Here is a 25573-nt window from a genome sequence, read left to right on the forward strand (position 1 = left end):
GGTGATTATTAGGTGGTGGTGATTGGAGAGGCTTGGGGTTAAAAGGGAAATTAATGTCTAGTCAGAAAATTCTATTGGAAAAGACGATCGTAAAGATGATCAGAAAAGAAAGAATGGAATAAATTTATTTGTATAATTTTTGTTTTTCGTCCCTCAAGTAGCTATTTTTTCACTTTTCGTCCGTCGGTGTAAGGTGAAATGACATTACTGCGCTCACGTGTCTAGCACGTGCGTACGTTAACGGCCATTTTTTAACGCCGTAAGGCCAAAGGACGATTATTGAAAAAATTGGTCAACTTTAGGGTCAAAATTATAATTTTTAAAGTTTAGGGATCAAAAGTGAAAATAGAGACAAAAAGTGTAATTTACTCAAAATAATAATCAAACTCAATAAGAACCAAACCCTAACACACACCCCACACACACATACACACAAAGAATCACCTTATCTTCTTGCCATCCATCTATCCATCGGCTTTTTAAAATCCTTAATAATCAAATTAATCTTCTAATTCTGCTCTGTTAATTTTCGATTACTGTAATTTCGATTTCACTATCATCAATTCCGATCAATAATGGTTAGTTTTCAGTAATTTAATTTGATTACTTTCGATCCGATTTAGTTTTAATTTTAATTTCAGTTTCTATAATCTGTTATTTTTAAACTTAGGGTTTCATTACATATCTTATTAATCAGTAATTGTAACTAGATATATAGTACTTAGTTTCATATATATATATATACATACATATAGTATATCACATGTGATTAAGTCTATTTCTGTGTAAATAGTGATGTGAGTATTAAAAAGTTGTTGAAAACGTATACAAGAAATTCATTTATCCGATATGCTCACAGCCGAATGTTCCGGATTGTTTACATGTGGATTCGAAAGCTATTTTATTCAGCCTTTCCGTTTTTATTACTTGAACGTTAGTAAATTTTTATTAAATCGACGTAATAACGTGTGATACGACGTGTGAATAAAAAGTTCTCCTTAACATGATACATACATGCAGATATATCGATATTGAATGTAACTGAATTTTGTATATGTACAGAGTTTTAGAGGAGGTAGGGGAAGGGACAGACCAAGGAGGGACTACGGATCGAGATCGGAAGAGAAAAGTCAACATCACGGCGGTGGTGGTGTCGGCGGCGGCGGCGGCGGTGGTCGTGGTCGAGGCAATGCACCGCCTTCCAGGCATTTGTGGGTTGGGAATTTGTCACATAGTTTGACTGAACGTGCGTTGAGCAATCACTTTAGAGAGTTTGGGGAGCTCGAGAGTGTGGCGTTTCAGCCTGGACGTAGCTACGCTTTTATCAATTTTATTGATGAAGGTGCGGCTTTTGCGGCATTTGAAGCACTTCAAGGTTTTGTGCTTGCGGGGAATGCACTTAGAATTGAGTTTACAAAGGCGGTTAGTTTTGTCCACTTATGTCTATTATATAATTTTTGGATGTGTACGTTATTTATTACTAATCTATTTGTGCCAAAGATGCTTACGACTGCCTGGTTATGCATTGTTGTGATGATGACTCGTGCCACTTTATATGAACCATTTCCACGTGTCATTAAACAGAAAATATGCTAAACACTAACATTAGTTTTTACCATTAAGAATGAAAAGGCATACACAACAATTATTCATCGACCGACTACTGGTCCACTAATAATGAATCCTGGCACTCAAAGGCTTAATAATCCAAAATCACATATATACAAACTTAGAACACATGAAAAATCAAGGAATCAAGAGAGTAGTTCGTCACACAGGTTAGCGTGTTAGTCTATGGTGCAACCTGCCGGTTATATACCATCAGCTGCTGCTCCACATTACTGGTTTGTTACCTAGGAATAGATCAATTTTCTGGAGCATAATCACCTGCAGTTGACATACTCATTCACAGGGTCGACTTTTCACGCATTTGACACCTCCATTGGGCGACTTAAGACATAGTATATTCTGCTATCATATATGATACTGTACCAACTATCCAGTTTTTACCATAATATTGAAAAAGAAATGAAAATGCCTAGAGGAAAATACTAAGAACCTTAACACAAGATTAACCTTCAGCTTTTAGGATGCTAGAAATAAGTAAAATCTTGTAATCTCGCCACTCCTCAAAATATTCACTTTCCCACCGCGATCAACCTTTGCATAAATTCTAACAAGTGCATCAGCAGAAAGTGAACAACTGGCACAAAACTTGCATAAATTTTAACAAGTGCATCAGCAGAAAGTGAACCACTGGCACAAAACTTGCAGAATGACGTAACTAAATATTGAAAATATTTTGAATGATATTAATCTCATGACTTCATAAAATATAAATCATCTTAACAGAATCAATCTTGTGCTGGGTAATAACTCATCAGTTACCTTTGTTTGGGTCTTTCAATTAAGTCGAGGCATCACAATGCAATTTACTTTCCACTGAAATTAAGGAAACACCTGAATCATAGTTTTGTTGTCGCTGGCAGTTTTGCCATGGGTATTTGCAGAGACTGGTGCAATATCAGCAAGTTTTTTGCTTTAAATGGTTATGTTAAATTGCAAAATACAGTCTCTAGAAAACTTTGTTGTGACTTCGTAAGTCATGTTGCTGACTTGCAGTACCTCCATAATGGAGCATTCATTTTAGCAACATAAGCTTTTTTTTGTGTATTTCAGTGAGAACCACGTATCATTATTCCAGTTCCATTTGGGGTGCCAAACTTTACATTCCCCTTCTTTAAACTTAATCCCATTCTCGTAGGTATTACACTTGCAAGAACTGAGTTGGTGCTTACTCGACATTAGATTGGTTAACCTGTGAAATCAACATTGCCTGCCAGTGATAGATTCACCTAATTTTCTATTATTTGTAGAGATATATAACTTGTAAAATCTGTTACACGATACCAAGATAGCTGCTTGTAGACAGTACTGTTATGAAGATACAAGCCTTACATGATTACAGATAGAATAATCTATAAGATAGCTTTGGCAGTTTATATGTCTTTTGGGGCAATTTAATGTGCATACAAGGTTAAATTAATCGTCTGTGTTTCTCACACAATCATATGGAGATTGCAATATTGATAACTATGAGTTTTTGTGCCTACCATTTGCGAAAGGTTTATAAACAGGCAGTGAAAAGAGCTGAACTAGATAAGTCATGTATCAACACCTATTTGTTCACTTGTTGACCAAAAAAAAAACTTAGCTAAGAGCATGAAACACATGTAAACTTTTGTTGTGAGTACTTAGTACTTTATAGTTATACCCAGGAAATTTGAACCTTTCCAAAATTTGGAAGTTCTTTGAACCCTCGTCTTTAAACAACTAATGCACTTTTACATATTGCATCCGTTTTGATACCAATGATGACAGTGGAAACCCCGCAAGTTCTGATTTACCATAAAGTTATGGAAACCATACGATGTATGTACAGTCAATCACTTCATCTACAATAAACTTTACAGAACTTGCAGTCTCATTCTCATCGATTTTATGGATGGAAACTACTATCTCTATAGTACATAATAGGCAGTAACCAAATGAAAATGATGCTATATAGAGAAAATGCATAGCAGATTATTGATTGCAGAAATATATCTTGACAGTCATGTCAAGATCTTGAGGTTCATTTTTCATAAAAGTATATAAAGTATACGATCCACCACTTGTGTCATGATGAAACATTTTATGTCCAGTACGTGTATCCTTTCTATTCTTATCTATCAGCAGATAGATACTTGGAAACAGACTCACTGTTGGTGTAAATAAGTGCCTTAGAATGATCTGAAAAAAAGTTAAAGAATGCATCTACCAATAACATTAAGTCTATTGGGGAACATAATTTTCTGTCCAGCTGACAGACGTATTATATGCAATCATTCATTCTAATCGTACATGATGTGATGTCTTTGAGTTACAAAACGAATACAAATAACATTTCCAAACATTTATGATTCAACATATGTTAAGCTGTCATGCATTTAATCAAATAGCTTTACCCTGGAACTACAAATAACTTATGTTTATTGTCTTTTAAACTTTTAACGTTCTGCTACACTAGCTAGCCCCAATAGAAAGTTGACAATTTTTGTGCATCTGATATATCAGGACAAGTCGTCAAAACCATCACACGACGATGGCTACTTACAAAAGCGAGATGAAACTCGTTCTGCCATTAGAGGATCTCCATTCCCTCCACGGGACTCTAGGGCCCGCCACATTCCTCCTGAACCAATTTATCCCGACAACATATCCAAAACCAACAGTAAAACTTCTGAACAACCCAGTGAAGTTTTGTGGGTCGGGTTCCCAGAGTCTTTGAGAGTAGATGAAGACAGTTTATGGAACGCATTCTCCCCATTCGGTGAAATCGAAAACGTATCCGCTTTTCCCGGTCGAACTTATGCTTTTGTCAGATACAAACATCTTGATTCTGCCTGCAGGGCAAAAGATAATTTACAGGGAAAATTGTTTAACAATCCCAGGGTCCATATCTGTTTTGCTCGGAATGATTCTGGGCCATCAAACAATTCAAGAAACTTGATAAATGACCCTTCCTCCCCCCGAGCCAGAACATATGGACGCCAGGGTTCAGTTGAGAACTTTAGACATGATAGATACCTTGAGACTGAGCGCACTAGAAGATCCCCTCGATTTGTGGATCCGGAGGGTCTTGATGATGGCATGGGTTATGACAGGAAAGGTAACAGACCAACAGCTAGGAATGTTCCTTTTGAACATAGGTTTCAAGAAGTAGGACCTGAATCAGGACTACCTGGAAATATATATGGACGTCTCAGTCCTTTAAGGGACCGAGGGGGCGATTTCCATGATTTACCCCCGAGGAATACATCTCACCAAGGCCCATTTTATGAGGATGAATGGGATTTGCCAGAAGATGCATTAGTTTATCATGGTGCAAAGAAACTGAAGAGCAGTTTAGTTCCTCCTGAACCGGAGCTTCCAGAGTATCCTTTCTCTGAATCTGAACAAGTGAAACACATTGTCTCTAGACCACCTGAGTTTTCCCACCACGGGATGGTTGATAACAATTTAGGACATCTTGGGTATCATAACCATAATCAGCTCCCTGATCTACCTGTCAAAATCACTCAACCATATGGCAATCCCCGCAATGCAGCTTATGATTCTTTCCAGACTAGTTCAGTTCCATTGCCTCAAAATCCTACTGAATGGAAGAAATCAACTCCTGAACCTGCAATTGGAGAGTGGAAATGGGAAGGTGTTATAGCAAAGGGAGGGACAGCAATCTGTCGTGCTCGTTGCTTTCCTGTTGGGAAAGTACTAGACATGATATTGTAAGCTCTTAACACCTCTTATTAATACATTAATATCCACCTAGTCTTTCAATAAAAAATATTTGCTTCAATGCTTTAAAAATAGCATTTGACTTGTTATTCTTGTTAGCTGCACTCATTGATTTTGCCCTATTCAGATAATACACAATGAAAATCAACAAATTTATAGGTAAATGGGTCGAAGTACCTACCTTTAACATATCTGAACAATGCACTTTCTCTAAATTACAGAAATGAAATATTAACCTGAACCATGTCAATATGCAGGCCAGAGTTCTTAGACTGCACTGCCAGGACTAGCTTAGATATGCTATCGAAACATTACTATCAAGCAGCTAGCTCATGGGTTGTATTCTTTGTTCCTGAAAGTGATGCTGACATGGGATTTTACAATGAATTCATGAACTATTTAGGAGAGAAACAACGTGCTGCGGTGGCTAAACTTGATGACAAAACCACCTTGTTTCTTGTACCCCCCTCAGATTTCTCCGAGAAAATACTTAAAGTACCTGGAAAACTGAGTATTTCTGGTGTCATCTTGAGGTTAGAACAATCATCTTCTAGTGTCGAGGCTCTTCCACCTCCACCGCCGCTGCCTCAACCTCAACTTGCGAGGCCTGATCCATATTTAGTGTCTTCTTTTGGAGAAGCTTCAAGAACATCATTTGCATCACCTTCTGGACCCCACCCACCACCGGGTCAACCTTTTTCAAATCTTGGTAAACCTGTAGTTAGTACATCTTTACAGGGGTTACCTCCTGCCCCAATACCATTTCATGTTGAAAACACACAAGACCATGTTTACCAGAATCAACTCTCAGCTAGTAGAAATCCGGCACAATCAAGAAGTGGTGGCGATTTCATGGTTCCACCTGCAAATGATTCAAGCAATTATAGAACTCAAAATCCTCCATTGCCACAATATGGTCATCAGGAAGCCGGTGGCATTCAACAAGATCAACTTGCACAATTAGTATCTTATCTTGGGAACGCAAGGCAACAAGGAACTGGTGTTTCAATGGGAGAAGAGTTTAGGCAATCTAGCAATACAATGATTTCTGATAATGGTTATAGAATGTCGCAAACACTTCCTTCACCAAGTATGCATTCTGAGCAGCATCCATCATCACAGTACCGTCAAATGCAGCCACAGTTTCAGCAGCAACAAGTATCAAACGTAGGACTGGCTCCAAGTGGTCAAGGAAACACACAGGAAGAAACGGATACAGATCCACAGAAACGGTTACAGGTGACATTAGAGTTGGCTGCTACTCTTCTCAAGCAGATTCAACAAGGGAAAACTTAAAACAAGACTAGTTAATTAGATAAAAACATAGCATATTGCATGTGAATCTTTATATTTGTTTTGTTTAATAGTTCACTAATATTGTCTTGGAAGTATTTTCAGTGAGTTATGATCTATTTGCAGTTTAATGTTTGGTCACCGTCGTCTTTGGTGCTTCTATACCATCAAAATTTTGAATATTATTATAGTAAAAATTAATCTTGTCACACGATCTTAAGTTGTTTTTCCATCAATTTGGATGGTTTTTTCAGTCATGCTATCGTAATTGATACTTCAGTGTCGTTAAAAGACTTGAAACTTGCAATATGCAAGTTGTTCAAAAGATCTACTGATATCATAACCAGGTATTATGGTGTTTATTTCATAATAAAGTTTACATTTGATTGGGTGGGATGCAAGTCATGCAAGTGTCTCTTTGTTAGTCCAATAATCTAAAAATGGGTTTTAACAAGAACATAGTATTAGGCCTTTCTAGTCTCAATGATTCGAATCTGGCCCTACTGTCTAAATGGTTAGCTAGATTCAAAAACGAGAAGGATAGCTTTTGGAAGGAAGTAATTACGGTGATTCATGAAAACAAGAACAACTGGAGTGCTCTCCCGGTTAACAAATACTTGTCGAGCATCTGGAAAATAATTGTCAAAGCAATTGAGTCTATTAAGGTAGCGGATACGAGCCTGAACAAAATATTCAGAGGCATATGTGGTAATGGAAAAGAGATCAAATTCTAGCTGGATCTTTGGACCGGGGATGAGGCGTTCAGAGACAGATTTCCTGTACCTTTTCAGCTTGAGAAATACAAAAATTGCAGGGTGTCTGATCGATATGATGAAAACTCTGAGGAGTTCTCGTCTCTTTGGAGATGGAAAAAACCTCTTCAATCAACCGAGGAGATGACGGAATGGCAGGAACTTGGCACTCTTTTGAATGGTTTGAAGCTTACAGAATCAATCGACAGATGGATATGGCAAGGAAAGAATGATTCCCAGTTCACTATCAAAGCTGTGAAAGATTTTATCCTTAGCTCTCGTGATTATAGCAACAGGTATGTCCTTCGTTGGTCCAAATGGATCCCTTTAAAGGTTAACATCTTCATGTGGAGAGTTGGTATGAATCGTATTCCAACCTTAGAGGCTCTTAAAGATAGGAATTGTGTTTTTGGAGATCGACTGTGTGTTTTATGTGGGGAATATGAGGAATTGGTGGATCACCTTTTTTGTGGGTGCGAGTTGGCTAACTTGATATGGACTTTTATAAGCTCCTGGTGCAAGGCTTCTCCATTCTTTGTTTTCTCGATAAAAGATCTTATTGAGATTCATGAAAATGTGGGACTTGGAAAGAAAGAACAAAAAGTGGTTAAAGGCATCGTCATGGTAGCGTGTTGGTGTATTTGGAAAGCAAAAAAAGAAAAAAGGTTCTCAAATGCCCAAATCAAGGTTGAGAAGGTTATTCAAGATATAAAATCTTTGGCTTTTCTTTGGTACAATAATAGAAAGAGAAATGTAAACATTAGTTGGAATAGTTGGTGTAGATTTAGCATTATTTGATTTGTAAATATGGTGTAAGTTGATTAGTATCACCAATTTGGTGCATACTGTGTTAATGAAGTTCACTTTTCAAAAAAAAAAAAAAACATAGTAAAAATAAATTATGAATATTGTGAATTAAGTTTAATACGATCAAAGTCTATGAGTATCTCACAGTGTATAATGAATTGATTAACAATAATGGAAAACTTTGCTACACACATGAAATATTAAATTTTATACTGTATAAGATAAAGTGTAATATGTATTTATTGAAAAATTGAAGATTATAAAGTATTAAAGATAATAACATGTAAGAAGGCCATTTAAGTCGATTGAAACAAGCTATAATAGCAAAATTTTTGGTTGTGTTTAGGTACAAAACTTATACAAGTTTGTGAAATCTTGGACTTTTCGCTCATTTTGGTTTGATAAAATAAGACTTTATGAAATAAATTACGAGTAGCTCTTAAATACATTTTTGAAATTTTTTTTGAAAGAACTAGTCTGCAAAAATAATAAGAATGTAGAAGAGAAATTGTAATAGATTGTATCATGTCGGGAATGCTCTAAGCTTAGCCTATATTAATATCTAATTAAAGAGTTTATTAAACTGCTCCCAAGTTACGGGTGTCACATGTGTGTCACCGTGTGATACCGTTGGCAGCACTATTCAAAGTGTGTCATGAGAGAATGTGTCATGGCGGAACATATTACATATGTGAAGACAAGCGGGGAGTGTCATGAGTGACATTTTCTATTTCTATTTTTACACAATATTCATATGTTTTAGATTTTTTTGCTATAACGTAACTTTTTTTCAATGTAATGGTTATTATTAATGTAATTTTTTTTTTTTTTTTTTTGCGGTTTAATAAGAGAAAGAAACACAAAACCCACGAATTCCCACCTATTAAAATTAACGGGTCCAAAAGCCTTCATTTCGGAGACAATGCTATATATTTATCGTTTATCACATTAAATAATTGTTTTATTGGAACTAAAAATATGCTTAATAATAAACACCTAATTTATTAACTAAGTTAGGAATATTTGGTATTAATTTAAAAGACACAAACATCAAGTATAGATTTGCAAACAAATTTTTTTTAACATTCAAATGTTGGGACTTTTCATTAATGATAAACGTTGCTAGCGAGAGGGTAGAATACAAACAGGAAGTACATCGAATTACAAGCATCGACGCATCGAGATTTGCAAACAAATACCCGTGGACATTAGTTAACAGATTATTGTGTCATAAGAGAATGTGTCATGGCGGAACATATGTGAAGACGAGCGGGGAGTGTCATGACATGAGTGACATATTTTATTTCCATTTTTACAACATATTCATATGTTCTAGATTTTTTTTGCTATAATGTAACTTTTTTCCAATGTAACGGTTATTATTAATGTATTTGTTTTTCGGTTTAAAAAAAGGGAATACAGAACCCATGAATTTTACCCATTAAAAGTAACGGGTCCAAAGGCTTCATTTCGGAAACAATGTATATATTTACCCTTTATCACATCAATTACTCGTATTATATATATATATAGGTCGGTTATCCAATGCGAACGACTTGAAAATGCGAATGCGTAAGAACAAGTTTTGGACGTTTGATGTTAGTGATCTATGTGTAACAACCCTACTTTTTAATATTATATATGTGCTAGTTAGGTTGTCTATGTTCCCGCAAGCCATAGTTATACTTGAAGCTAGTAGATAATGCCCTTAAATTAGTAATCTAAAGCTATTGATTGGTTCTAAATTCAATTTAATAAAATAAGATTGAACAAAAACTTTATTAATGTTCAATCAAGTTATAAATAATAAAGCGAGTCTCACAAGTTGAGCTAGCGATTTAAAAACACTTGTAAATGCCCAACAATCTAACCATCAAGCCAACTAACTAATATATGGTCATGGAAATAGTATGAGCAACTTAAAATATTTATAAGTCCTTTATGTACAAAAAAAAAAATGCTTGAATAATAATAAGTGTATATATATAAGCCTAATATAATTACAAGAATTGTAACCAATGAACCTTGTAACAAACTTAAAACACAAAAATATATACATACACATATAAATACATGACTTATGCATACATTTATATATTCCTAACTAAAACAACTATTTCCTTACATTTAACTAACAAAACACTTACAAAAACAAATACCCACTAAACTTATACATACATTAATATACTTACACTATAATTTAACAAAAAAAAAATACTCCAAACCCCTCCAAATACCCCCCTTGAGGCCGGCCCCTTTCCCCCCTCACACACTCCACATTTTTGAATATTACATCTCCCAACTCTCCCTTGATACTCACACAAAACACACTCTTCACTTTTTACACACACCAACTTTATCTTTCCTCTCAAAAACTCTCCTCTCCTCCCTCTCTTCTTCTTGAATTCGGCCAGCCCAAGGAACAAAGGAAAGACAAAGCAAAACTCATCTAAACACTTGTTAATAATAAGGGTTTAGGTTAGATTAAGCAAGGGTTTGATTAAGCTAAGGATTAAGGGTTGTTTTGAGGTTGAAACAAGGGTTATTTGGAGCTTTTGGGTCACGAAATTTCTGCACATTTTCCATCTTCAAAAGTGTTCATCAAGGGTATATATCTTCATCTCTTAACTAGTTTAATCTTGTTTATGTTCATATTAAAAAGGTTTTATCAAAAGGTTATGTTTTCTTTATATTTCCTCTTGAATATGCACTTGATGAGGGCAAAGTTGATAGGATCTTTCTTTCTATGCTCATGCATGTTGAATCCATGAAGAAAGATCCAAGGATTCAACTAGTTAAAGACCCAAAAGTATAGATATATATTATATAGCTTTTGATATGGTTTTTCTTGTGAAAGATGGTCATATTAATGTATATTATGAAGAAATATTTTCTGAAAAATTTGATAAAAAAAAATATGTATTTGATGTTATATTAATAGATCCATAAAAGTTTGTATCAAAAAGTGTTGATGTGTGTTGATAGTTTATAAAGTAACTTTTTATTTAAAAAGATGAACATATTTTATATAATATTTGTACATATATTTCTGGAATATTTCATAAAAATATGTTTCATGTTGATGGATTTGAGATGGATAAAGATTTATGTTAAAAAGTATTGATTTAAGTGCATGCATGTTAGATTTAAGAAGGTTGGATTGTTGTTTGGATTATGAGATGGTTAGAGACTTGTATTTACTGAAAATATGTTAATCTTGAAGTTAATATTCTGGAAAAATTTATAAAATATCAAAAGTATAAAGCTTGGATCAAAACAAGTTAAAATATGCTTGAAATCGTAAACCGAAAGCTTGTAAAAATGCATTTTGAGCACACACATGCACCATAAATATTTTAAGCATGAAATCATGACAAACCTACTGGAAATATGATATACCAAATGTATAAAATGCAAGTCACTTGATGTATGGCAAGAATTAGCTCAAAAATCACCTTTTCGGGTCAATAAATCACTAACCGAAAGCACAAAATTACACATATCACACCACCACCACTATCACGATTTGAACCACCAAAATATGATGAACTTACTGTAATTTTTGAGTTAAGAATGAAAATCCATTTTGAAGTACCTTTATAGCTTAAGAAATGAGGCTAAAATCACTATTTTGGTAAACGATTTTTAATTATAAAGTCCTCAATTTAAGCAAGACACAAGAGAGGTTGAATTGATATGAATTTGTGTTGATATAAGTTGCCAAAAAGGCCTGGAATTTTCGGACTAAAACTCTTGTGGTGATTTATAAGAATTTCTATGATTTAATGAATTAAAATGGTAATTAAAAGATATATAAATTAATTAATAAATTATATAAATCATGAATCTGATCAAAGCTACTTAGCCAATGATAAAAGTGACCAAAACCTACTGAGAAAAAAAATAATTACAAGCAAGGGAGCAAGAACTATACAATTTAAAAGTAAATTATTAAGTAAAAGTCACTAATTAATCATTATTATTAAATAAATAGAAATAATGCACAAATAAATACAAAAATCACAATATTACAAATAAAAAGGCTTAGAAATCAGTAGATAATCCATCTATAATTATCTATGAATTTTAGAGATAATTTAAGGACTTAAAAATAATTATAAGGAATTATTTAATTAATAAATCAATAAAATAAGTAAATAATTAATTAAATAATATTAAATTAAATAAATAATTATAAATCAGTAAGATATATCAACATTAATATTATAAGAACACAAATGTCAAATATGGTTATTAAACAAAGTTAAAACAAAGTTAAACTACCGAAATTCCAATAACCGAACAAAATCGTATGAATGACCTTTACTACCAAATGTCTTCCAACCAAATGAGGTGAACAGCATAATGTACTTGAATTCCATAATTAAACAACAACCAAAGATGGGCAAGTCTACTAGCATACATCTCATGATCTAGTTTACTAGTCACGCAACACACACTTACGTCGTGCATATTTCGAATACCATGGTTTAGGCTTGCTTGAGGAAAGACACCACTAGCCGAAGATCTCACTTTTGATCAGCTCTCTTTCACTCTCAAATCAAGTGAGTCATAGCCCCCTTTCAAACTATTTTATGTGTTTAACTATCGGGGTGAAAAGCATGATATATAAATGAAATTGCTTTTGCATACATATATATGAAATGATTCTTGATAATATGATTATGAAATCAAATTGTTGCGTATGTTCAATGTGATAAATGTTTTATGATGAGCTTGAGGTCTGTCAAACCGTTTTCTTTCGGTGCACTACTATTTACTCCGAAAGTGGAGGCCTGTAGTTAGATAGTTGCGCAACTAGGATTTGTCCACCCACCCAACGTGTAACGGTGGGATGTTTGGTTGCCTTTGTGACGACCATCATTCCCAGTCCGACCACGCGGTGTTCTAGCTACCTTAAATTTGAATGGTCGTCTCCATGGCACGACCCTATTATTATTAATACGACACTTGATTGACAGCTTGTGCTATGAAATGAATTATATACATATTGATGGACTTGATAAAATGGTAGTAGTAGTGGCTCAAGCATTTACTCATCAAAGTTTATTTGAAATATGCCCATGTGGCTAGATGACATTGATATTATTATGTTGGTTATTATAAGTTGAACATACGCTTAGAAATGATTATTTGAAAGAATACTTGGAAATTTTAAGACTTATTATCCTTGAATATGGTCGGGTTATATATATGCGTTGTTAGTTAAAACCTATAAACTCACTCAACTCTCGTAGTTGACACTTTTTCTTCATGCTTTTCAGGTTTAGAGCAGTAAGTAGCTTCAAGGACCGCTCTTGGATTCTATGTGTTTGTTGTATGGTTGGACAAGTATTGCAAACATTTGATCTTTTCAATTATGAATTTGGTTATGTAATGGATTTAGACGTCATCTTGAACTTGTAATCTTTTGGATTTGAATGTCATTTGAAAACTTGTGTTGATGTTTTATATTTAAATCTTTTGTACCATGTCGTTCTGTGACATCTCGTATTTCCGCCTTAGTCGGGGTGTTACACTATGGTTGAGATTTTTTAGGGATTTTCAGTTTTATTTTATAATAGAAAAGGGTAGAATAGGAATCAAATGTTGTACCTCTTTTTCCTCTTACGTATAACAATATGAAAAAGTCAAACAAAATAACAAAACACCCTCTCTCTTTTTCCAGTTTCAATCAATCTAGTAGATTCATATTCACAACAATATTTACCTCTTCAAATAATTTCCAAAATGTGATTTCATCTTCAAATAACAAATACTGTTTGTAAATTTGTACCACAATTTTTTGCTATATATTCCCAAATCTCCTCTGTTATATATATATTTCCATGGGTTACCCCTACTCAATCCAATGATAGTCTCTTTTTCTTTACCACATATTTCTCTTGCCAAACACCATATTTGTTCCTCTCATCTCATTTTTCTAATGGTGGTTATGGTCGGAAACGACGGTTGTGGATGGTTATGGTTGGCGGCTATGATGGTGGATTAGTGGGGATGGTGCCGGACATGTTCGCCGGAAAAAGCCCTACAAGGAGGCGTCAGTGTCTTAGCGGGATTAATGTGGATGCATTTATGTTTATTATACTTTTATGGATGAATAGTTCATCTAATTACAATTTATATATAAAAATTTATAATTTATTTTCACATCCTGAGATTTTTGTTCCATGTTATGGTGTTGTTGGATCTAAGTATTATATTTGTGACTTAAAAATCATTGTATAGTACTGTTTTTTCCCTTTTTCTCTTTGGATGCATAAATTTGTGAATGCATTTTTATTCAAATCTTATGGATGCACGATGCATCCTATTATAAATAACTAATATAATTCTTAATAACAATTATGGATGCATTATTAATCAGAAGATTATGCATCTTATATATTAGTTATTCTAAAGCTTCAAAAAAATATATGCATTATTCATCAGCTTGTGCAAGGCATGGATGCACTTTTTTTTTGTTATTCATCCAGTAAAGTTTTATTAAAAAGTGCATCCATCTCCACTATAATTTTATTTAAAAATGCATCCATCAATTTCTTAAATCAAAATAAACAAATTTGATATCAAATTGAAAACATTCGAAAACTGATTTTTTTTTATATCCATAATTTGAGAAGAAATATAAATATGTAAGTTATGCTGGATTAAAAAAACTTTTGGACGAGTGTTGGTTACATGAAAATTTGGGAATTAAAAGGAAAAAAAAATACCTATAAGCCAAATTCCATTTATGTCCCTGTTCTCACTGGTTCTCATTTTAAAGGTGTTTGTAGGGGAAGGGGACCATATATATATATATATTGCCACCAATGAGTCTTATTAATATTAAATTTTGATCATTCAATTGAATTTACTTTTCATCTCAACCACATAAATTGTCCAATTAAAACGGAAGTATTGTTAAGTAGATAATAGAAACATGTTAAAATTTATTAGCACAACACTAACTAAATCCCCTCTTTTGTAGCAAAAGTTTTACTACGTATTTTTTAAATGAATGGAGGATCTATTTTTAGTTACAGTCCATATCTTCATATTATTGTTTGATTAAAATCAATTAACATGAATTGAAAAATTATGAAATCATATCAAAAGGTTAACTGGATAAGACTTTGATGTTGTTTTGGAAATTTCATTAGAGCGTGTGTATTAGTTTGTTGGCATTTGCGTATTTTATTGGTAATATTGCATTTCAAGTTTTGAGACAAGATAACAATTCAAATTATACTATTTTTATATAATTTTGTGTTTATAGCTGCTCTGTAATGCAAAATATCGTTAGGAACATAATTAACCCCCAAAAAAACATGCTAATCGAATATCAAGAACCGAAATCAATTTTGCTTCAATAGACTAGATGGATACCCGCGCGATGCAACGGCGGTGGGCGGAAATGAAAGCGGTTGATAGTAGTAATTTCCATATCAACGTTAACAAAATTGCGGGTTACAAAAGAGGGACAATGGTTGGAGCGTGCCTGATTTTAGGGTGGAGAGGGTATTATGGGAATAAAAAATATCCAAAGGAAATAAGGTATTTCAAAAACAGAAAGAAAATATACAGAACAGTTGAAAATAAAAGAAACTTTGGTAAATATGGAATTTTTCATATTCTCTTTAATAGATTTTCATCATTTGTCCGGGTTTTTTATTTAGTTTGCTGATTTTTTTATAATTATATTATTATTATGTGGGATGAACTATATTGTTTATTTGCCCGGAGTTTCTTATGAAAACAGTCTCTTTACCTTTGGATAGAGATAAAACTATTTACATCTCACTTCCATCATATCCCGTGCATGTAACTATATTGTTCATTTGTTCGTATGTTTCTTTGTTTTTTCTTTCAATTTGTGTAAATTGATTAATATATGCCAGCTATGAAAATTTTTAAACATCTCAAAAGGTAAACAAATGTTTTCAAACATTAAGATGTTTTGCAAAAACAAACATCCATAAGTAATATATATATATATATATATTTAAGTATAAACGGACTTAAGCTTTATTGTCTTAGGATTATATGATAGACTTAAGCATTATCAAGTAGAACAACTTAGAGACAAACATGTATATCGGTATGAACACTTTTAGTTATAAATTTGTATTTCTTATAATAAAGAGTATTAAATTTGATATATAGAACATTAACGAGTAGAGATAACATGTGGATATTAAATTCTATTTAAGTTGCTATTTAACTATGTTCAATTCAAATTCAAGTTAAAAAAAAATTGTTATAAAATGAACCTGAGCTACGCACGGGTATTATTCTAGTTTGTTTTATTGGAACTTAATATGCTTAATAATAAACACCTAATTTATTAACTAATTTAAGAATATTTGGTATTAATTTAAAAGACACAAACATCAAGTATAAATTTGCAAACAATGAAACAAAATACCCCTGTACATTAGTTAATAGGGTTTTAGGTAAAATAAAACAAGTATTAAAGTAAAACATGTAAAACAATAGGTTTTACTTCATTAGAAATCACCGTGAATCATGAAAATCATCTTGCATCAATATATATGTGAATTTACGTGCATCATATTTATCATAATCTAAGGGTCAAGATCTTGTCTTATTTGTTTTACTTTAATATTTGTTTTACAATAACTAACCCTTAGTTAATAGATCATTAAATGAATTTCGAGTTTATGCTAAATAAATATTATTATTTATTTTAAAATAGTAATAATTAACTTGATTTAATTATTATTATTAAATGCATTTTTACACTGATGTAATAAGCATAAGCACTATGTATATTCGTTGGTTTTTAGAAAAGAAAAAGTAACATTCACTAACCAATACCTCGAAACCCGGGGCATTCCTTAGCAAATCTTTCCTTAATTGATACAAAGTTACAAAAAATGCTTAATGATTATAAAAAACTAGCACGGTACATGTGTAATGCGGTGGTGGTTATGTCGACGACGGTGTGGTGGTGGAGGCGATTGTTGGTGGTAGATACAACGTCAAGTGGTGTTATAATTGATGTAAAAGTAATTGATGTAAAGATTTAATGAAAATATTTTAAAGATAAAGAACTGATAGTGTAATTTAATCATTAAGAATAATTTAAATAATTTTCATATACAATTTTCAACAAGGAGTGTTTTTGTTTTTTATATATATAATATACTAATATGGTATAGATAAAGTGGTCGTAACTCAGTAACTCGTAAGTCACTAAAGGCTTTGTTTTTTTAACCACTACACATTTTTAGATGCTCTCTGGGCCTGTATAGATGGCCCTGTTATTCCCCTAAGGCCCAATCATATCCTCGAAAACACAAATAACGTTTTTCCGGCCACCGGCAGCTCTCACCTTAACCTCACACTGTTCTTCCTTCTCTTCTCACAACCGCCATTTTTTAAGGTCAGTTTTCAAATTAGCAGTTGCCCATTTGATCATATATATATATATATATATATATAAAGCTTATATTTGTATAATCACATGATTATAATTTTTTGTGATTTCATAGTAGCTCAAGCAAGATACAAACTTTAACAATCTTTTCTACTAATATGCAAATACCCATGTCCTTATTTTGCTTTTTATTGTTAGTTTCATGATATTTTTTTGGGTATTAGTTTCAAGATTATTTTTATTTATTTATTTATTTTTTTGCGGCCAAAACATCTTAAGAACCTCTGAGTCTCTGGCATTTTATTTGGTCATTCGTTTCCAGATAAACAGCCGTTTTTGTCTTCAATTCAGGTTTATTTTCTGGGTTTTGTATCAAAAAAAAAAAGAAGCCGAAATGTGATCATTTTTAGTGATTGGTCGATTTTTGTCGGCTCACAAGATTTTTTAATGATTGTTTGTTTTCGTGTGTCTGGTCGTGTAAAATTAGTCAGTTGTTAACAGCAGATGGATGATGTTACTATTTTTTGTTTTCGGTGCAATTTTGTTCCTGATTCTGGTCATATAAAGATATATTGTAATTATTATTTTATCACATGTATCAAGTTGTTAGTAACAGGTCACTATATCCGTCGTCACTCTGATGTGTTCATTTGTGTGTTTTATTGTGCTGTATGTTTTATCACAGTAGTTGTTAGTAGCTATAGATATATGTATGTTAATGACGTAGCTTTTACCAGCGATTGATTTTATATGTTTATACTAGTTGATAATAGGTCTATGTTAATAATGGTTATATGATGTAACTTATGATTTGCAGTTTAACGAAATGATGTATTCTAGAGGTGCAAAAATGTCGATTGAGGTTTTATGCAGGCGAGTGAGTACTCCTATAAATTCTAGATACGGTTACTCAACACTAACGTATAGAGAAAACTACATTTCTGAACCAAAAAGGAATGAAACACATTGTACACTTGTTAGAAAATACTCAACCGAGGTTTCGCCTTCGGATCATATGGGTCTCATTAAAAAGTTGAGAGAAAGAACTAGTGCTCCTATCAAAGATGTCAAGTCTGCTCTTGTTAATTGCAATTGGGATTTAGGTAAGTTTTCTTTTTCTTTTTGTTCTGCTGCTATAAAGTTTCTGTATACCGACTTTCCTTACATTTAGATACTAAAAGACATTCAATTCTGGGTAACTAGTAAGTCACATGTAGATGCAGAAGTTACCATTTTCACGCACACCTACTTACCCAAATGTAATTACTAATTAGCCTGTAGCATATTATGATGTTTGCTGCTAAATTTGATATGACGATATAGATGCTGCTCAAAAGGAACTAAGGAAAAGGGGAATTGTTCTTGCATCAAAAAAGTCGGCTCGTACTGCAGCTGAGGGTTTGCTTGCTTTGGCGCAGAATGACACCAAGGCTGTTGTTATTGAACTTAACTGTGAAACTGATTTTGTTGCAAGAAATGAAATATTTCAAAACCTGGTTAGTCTCACTAAACTCATACTGTATATTAAAACATATTCGGTTTTTGATCCATTGTTAGCAAACGGTTATCCTTGCAGGCTTTATCTCTGGCCAAGTTGGCACTATCTGCTGAAACTTCAGGACATGTAACAGGTGCCATCCCTTTTGGACTTCAGACTTTGGAGGTAAGACATCCGAGGGTCAAGATACTAAACTTAAGTTTTATACTCCCCAATCTCTATATTTTATGAAGTTGAAGTGTTGAACATTTGACAGCCTGACAGGACACGTGGTTTAGTAAATTTGTAAATTGTTGAAAATATTTATTTTCCTCGGATCAGAATTATCATGACAATTAAATGATAGCATTGACTGTAGATCCTAAATTTGCTTAAACTGGAAATCTTATATCTATCAGACATTAACATAATGAATTCCGTTGCAACTTATAAGAACAAGTATGGTTAGGTTGAATAAATATTAATTTATGGGTGTTAGTACTTCGTGGAAACATAGTTAGGTTGAAAAATATGGTTAGGTTGAATATATATTAAGTAGTATGAAAAGTTGCAACTAATAAGTATTTCATGGAAACATGGTACTTTTTAACTAAGAAATAAACTATGTTTTTTCTTAGCAATTGCAAACTTTCCAATTATACAAAATATAAGTATTTCATGGAAACATGGTACTTTTTAACTAAGAAATAAACTATGTTTTTTCTTAGCAATTGCAAACTTTCCAATTATACAAAATATCCCTCTTGAACATATATTGATTACAGCTTGGATATGGGTTAGGTTATAGTTTATGAATATAGAAGCTAAAAGAATGCGGTGGTGCGTTAGGTTATAGTTTATACATTCAACCACATCATGATTTGTTCCGCAGACTTTGAAATGCATAATATATAAATTGGTACATGGTTAAGTAACACTAAGTTATACGTTTGTGGCGAAGTAATGTATAATGTCTATGTTTTAGTTCAAAGATAGATAGAACTAAAGTGAGCAGAGAAATTCTCAGTCTTTTGTTATTGTAACTTCAAAATAAAATGACTTAGAATGGTAGAAATTACTTCTCGTGACAGTTTTGAGTTCAAGTCTAATTGGGGAATAAGAAAACATGTTTTAGATCCTCATTATCATACAATTTCAGAATAACACAACATGTTTAATCTGTGCAGGATTTGAAGATCAGTTTTGACCATCCCAAATTAAGCGGAGAAACAACAGTTCAAAATGCAATTACAGAAGTGGCTGCTATGATGGGTGAAAACGTAAAACTTAGAAGGGGTTTTGCAATGTCCATGTCTAAGCATGGTTTAATGTCTACATATCTTCACACTTCTCCCCAGCCTGGTATGATTCTTCCAATTGGTTTTTTTCCATGATAAGTTGATAACGTATTATTTCGTAAAAGTCCTGGATTTATTCGAGAAATTCGGCTAATGATTTAAAAGTGAATCTTCAATGCTTTATTATATAGGGTTGGGACGTATTGCTGGAATCTTGTCACTTGAAGTTGAGGATGAAAATGCTTCGTTGGATGCTGTTCAACGTGTTGGTTCGGAATTGGCCATGCATGTTGTGGCTGCAAAGCCTCTAGTTTTAACCAAGGAACTCGTTTCTTCTGACGCTGTCCAGAATGAACGTGAGATTCTAAAATCTCAGGTGAAGTTTTGTTTAAAAAGGAAACATACTTTTTTTACTTGCCGAATATATGGCCTGCTAAACGATCGTTTAATGGTGTTTTGGCTAGGCTGAAAGTTCGGGTAGGCCCCAGGCAGCAATAGAAAAGATGGTTGAAGGTCGATTAAGGAAGTATTTTGAGGAAGTTGTTCTAATGGAGCAAAAATTTATTGTGAATGACACTATTAATGTGAAGGTATGTGGGCATCTTGTTATTTTGTCTTTGTATATCAATTAGAGGTGGCAGAATGGGTGGGTCAGGCAGGCAAGGCAATAGATCAAAGCAGGTAATTTTGGTACAAGTCAAAATGCGTCGAGTTTAGGCCTGGCAAAATGGGCGGGTAGGGCGGGTTTGAGTAACGGGTCAATGCGGGTGCGGGTCGAAATGGGTGCGGGTCTAAGCGGGTCATTTTAAAAATGCGGATCAAACGGGTGCAGGTCCAAGCGGGTTGGACACGGGTCGGGTGCGGGTCAACCCGTTAAATTTTTTCGAGTTTTTTTTTCTTATTGTGTTTTTTTTTCAAAAACTTGTATATGTATATATATATATATTGATATACGGAATGTTATATTAGTTATTACTAGTAAATTCATCATAAATTTATCGTTATATGCTAAAAAAAAAATTTTTTATATTTGATTGAACATAAAAATATTAAAAACATAAAACCATAAACTAGAACCATATAGCTTCAGAGCCAGAGATATCTTTTGCAAGCACATCTATTGTCTTATTTTCATTTTTAATAATAACGATAATAATATAATAATACATAATTTCTTTCTTACATATTAAGTAGACTTATCCTTTTTACATGGTCATAGCTCTGCCTCCATCCCAATTGCCAAGTTACCAACACTCACCCATTACATACGGAGTATCAATCTTTTCATATCATAAAATATATATATATATATATATATGCTGTATGTGAGAATGCCAATTCCAACATATAAGCGATTGAAGTGGTGAAAGTAAAAACACCCTGCAGAGGATCAATAATTACGGGAATATGTAAAGAATTGATAGACCTGCTTATAGACCCGCATGACCCGCTCAACTATTACTGGAGGGTGGAAGGCTACCCAATTGAACCCGCTTCTATGATTTTAACACCGCCCATTAAACCCGCAAGCTCTACAAACTTACCCAAAGTGACCCAATATTACCATTGCGGGTTGAGATTGCCAGCTATAGTCGAGTTGGTTGACCCAAAACACATCCATTCCAAAAGTATATTATTACAGTGTTAATTGAATTAGCTACAGAAAGGGATTTAGGAGATCAACCATACAGTTAAAGAGGCTGTTGACCTTTATCCCTTTTTAACTACATTTCTAGAGTTGGCCCATTGATCCTTTGCAGAAAAAGATAACCCGTGTCAACCCATGTTAAGTACATTGGTCGAGTTTGCTACCTGTAATTAATATCATAGTAAATATAGCTTAATTTTTTAATATCTGAATATCTTGCAGACACTCTTAAGTGAACTATCCAAGGAAATTGGATCCCCTGTGAAAATTGGAAACTTTTTAAGAGTGGAAGTTGGAGAAGGACTTCAGAGGTAAGAAACAAAAACTATATAGCTGCCTTATTTTTTCTACAACAAAGCTTTTTTGTGTATATACAAGTCAAGTAATGAAAAGAGGTGAAAGTCCCCGAATAACTAATAGATGAATAAGACTGACGAATTTGGCCTGGCTTTAGAAAGCATGCTTTTTTTAATAGTTTACATGGCATATATGAGTACTACGATATATGTTTAAATGTGTCATCTATTATCTCTGTATGTTGACAATGGTTTTTTTTTTCTCCTTTTGTTTCGTGTTTTGAAACATATAAAGGTATTAACAACCAACAGCCAAGTATTATGTACAAGAATGCTAATTTCCCTCTTCGATTTTCTATACATGCCCATGCTATGTTGGCTCTGATTTATAATACTTTGATACTTTTACTTGCAGGGCCGATGCTCCTGAAGCTTTAGCACAAGCAGCATGATGCGGTGATCTCATTTATCTTATTCTTGTTGGTTAATTATAATGTGCATGTACATTTAGCTCAGATTTTTGCTTTCAGATGCTGAGAATTTACATGAATTTTGCAGACCTCTAGTGTAAGAATTGTAACAGGGTTTCAATAAATCTTAGCATGTCATTAATATTGTTACCAATTAATTTTTAATATTCCAAATAAACTCTGCCCATGATATTACATAAATGAATAGAGTCTAGTGGAATTTAAGGCTTGTCAAGACATTGTTGTTGACTGGGTCGGCCAAATGGTCCAAAAGGTTCTGAAATGGTCCAACACCTGTGACCAGTCCCTGAATGAAATAACCTAAAATAGCTAACATGGCCAATCTACCGTTCTTGATTTCCTTTAGCTTCAACTCGTTCATCGACTTCTCATCTTTCCCGAAACCAAGTGGGTTGAAGAATGGGCCACCTGGGTATGCTGGGTTGCCCGACCCTGAAAACCCTTTTTCAAGCCCCAAGAAGTATTGTTTCCCCATTGACCCGGGGTTGTACCAGTCTTGGAGTCGTCGGTGCTCTGCAAAACCCATGAGTGCCATTTCTAACACGAATAGGGTGAATGGGTCAGCCCAGTAGCTGTATGTGCCTGCTGGGGGGATAACACCGGTCTGGAACCAGGGGAGGGCTGTCTCTGGTGGAATGAGTCCAAGTTTTCCTAGAATCTCGGGTGCAATGGCTCCGGCTGCACCTAGCATGGCAAATCGTCCGTTGATAATTTCTCCATAGGCTAGCCATTTGGGTTCAATGAACCCTCCAGTACCTTCTGGGTCTGATAGACCAAGTGGGTCAAAACCAAAGTCACCTGGAAGACTGCATTAGAAAGTTATAGATTCAGTTCCAGAAAAAAAAAATACTATAACTCATATACTTGATACTGGAAATACAATGATGATGAGACACCAAAAGAGAACTATGTTTAGAGGCTATAGTTTTTGTCCTTTAATACAAGGTTTCTTGTCTTATATTATTGCGTCTACTCGTCTAGTCACGCGACCTGAAATAAGATCTACACTGTTGGAGCCACCAAAGGATAACCTGAAAGTCCTGTAGGTGAATCCCTCCCTGGGTATATCCTAGTAACCTACCAAGGTAGCAAGGTATATGATTATAGAACTAAAGAGGTGACATAATTGGCGGATTGGGCTGGTTGTGTAACGGGTAGTTTTCATGTGGGTCAAAACAAGTCGGGTTTTGTCGACCTGCAACAAGGTAGTAAGGTATATGTTCCCTGTAGCTATCTTTCTGATATGACCGCTTGAGATTATAGTTTATAGATAACCCAAAAAAACCATTTATTTATAAATATAGAACTTGCCATTGCCACATTTACACCTCAATGACCTCATGACCTCAATGAACAGTTGATGGAAGTTCAAGAATGCTTTTCATATCTTTTTAGGTCAAAGAATTACCTGCCATCTAGGTACGAGAGTGATTGCTTGGATGCAAACCATAGTTGTCTGTTTGCTCCTTGCTGGTTTACGAAAAAACATATGTCAAGTACTCATCATGCAAAACAAAAAAAAACACGCAAGACATCCAGTATATGTGGGCATGTGAATGTCCCTAGGTAAACATTATGGGGTGACCAGGGAATATTGTATGGAAATGGTCAAGGGCCCGGTTAGAACTGCTTATATCCAAGTTAAAGACTCGTTTTCCCCGGTTAACTAAACATCATTCGTTTGTTTAAAGAGAGATTACCTTAACAGGGGGAGTAGCAGCAGCTTTAACAACAAATGAGACCTTTTTTGATGAAGTTTGTAGTGGTTTTCCACTCAAGATATGCCTACCAGTCTCAACTGATGAGGTGAGAGATGATGATATCATTGCTTGTGTTGCCATTTTCTTGAAGTCTTAAAGCTGCAAATGGTTAGCTGCTACTTTCAATGGCACAGGGCTCAAACATAAAAGGAAGGCCAAACCAGAAACCAAGTGTGTGGGGACTGGTGGTGCAGTCTACTTGTGGTTGGTTGAACTTGGAGATCAGGTTCACCAATAGGGGTTGTACATCTGGCATTATTCCTTAAGATAATATGTCTTTTTGCCTTGTTGGATATTATTTAACACTTGGATGGCCTTAGATTGCCTTTCAAGATCTTGTTGAAATTTTTACTATGTTTGATTGGTCATTCTTTCTGGATGATGATGAGTAACCTTACACATCTATCCAGAATACATGAAAACATCAAACGTTTACATCGACAAATTATTAGTTATTGATAATCACTAAAACACGTTTTTTAGAACGTCACTATAAAAGGATATTGTGACATTGATATATCAACGACTAACCTTTGCTCTAAACAGATTAGGAAAAAACACTGATGTTTATCTAGCAACCCACACAATGTTTTGGACCCTCCAAATTCAGAAGGGAAAGAAAACCATTAGGAGGGTTCAAGTGTCATGTGTGTTCAACAGAACAAGACACAAAACAACCGTAGTAAAACACAATAATTTTCATGATTTCATCTTTTAACCTACAAACAATTAGTGGAATCATCATAATAGTTTAGATTTTAGAGTGGTCATGACATTTGAATAAAAAATCGTAGTGTTTGTAAATTATAAGACCTAAGCCCTCTTCAACCTAATGTAGCTTCCTAATGTGTCTTGGTTAAATTTATGCTAGATATGACTTACGGGAACTTGCAAGTTCATGGTAAATATCAAGTGCAATAAAATATGAACCAATAGGCCGTTTTCAACCTACACCCTGATGTTCCTGTTATTCCTAAGTCAGGTCTCAGTCAATAGGAGATGTTCTAG

At 34.0% G+C, this 25573-nt stretch overlaps 3 protein-coding genes across 3 annotated transcripts; 2 read left to right on the forward strand and 1 right to left on the reverse strand.

Annotated features, from left to right (window-relative positions):
- Positions 1–410: 410 nt before the first annotated feature.
- Positions 411–6771, forward strand: LOC122599730 (flowering time control protein FPA). The gene is made up of 4 exons (XM_043772288.1): positions 411–578; positions 1063–1422; positions 4117–5327; positions 5595–6771. The coding sequence occupies exons 1-4, from the start codon at positions 576–578 to the stop codon at positions 6631–6633; spliced, it is 2613 nt and encodes an 870-aa protein (XP_043628223.1). The 5' UTR covers positions 411–575; the 3' UTR covers positions 6634–6771.
- A 10721-nt stretch (positions 6772–17492) lies between these two features.
- On the forward strand, positions 17493–22926 carry LOC122598931 (elongation factor Ts, mitochondrial). Its single transcript, XM_043771401.1, has 9 exons — positions 17493–17601; positions 18413–18698; positions 18919–19091; positions 19172–19258; positions 20260–20434; positions 20562–20746; positions 20835–20960; positions 22241–22329; positions 22730–22926. Exons 2-9 carry the CDS (start codon positions 18422–18424, stop codon positions 22764–22766), a joined length of 1149 nt encoding a protein of 382 aa, XP_043627336.1. The 5' UTR covers positions 17493–17601; positions 18413–18421; the 3' UTR covers positions 22767–22926.
- LOC122598930 (photosystem I chlorophyll a/b-binding protein 3-1, chloroplastic) lies at positions 22900–24694 on the reverse strand. Its single transcript, XM_043771400.1, has 3 exons — positions 24506–24694; positions 24214–24275; positions 22900–23611 (listed from the first exon to the last, which is right to left on the reverse strand). Exons 1-3 carry the CDS (start codon positions 24644–24646, stop codon positions 22996–22998), a joined length of 819 nt encoding a protein of 272 aa, XP_043627335.1. The 5' UTR covers positions 24647–24694; the 3' UTR covers positions 22900–22995.
- Positions 24695–25573: the final 879 nt, after the last annotated feature.

The sequence above is a fragment of the Erigeron canadensis genome, chromosome 5 (assembly GCF_010389155.1).
Source record: "Erigeron canadensis isolate Cc75 chromosome 5, C_canadensis_v1, whole genome shotgun sequence".
Classification (NCBI taxonomy): domain Eukaryota; kingdom Viridiplantae; phylum Streptophyta; class Magnoliopsida; order Asterales; family Asteraceae; genus Erigeron; species Erigeron canadensis.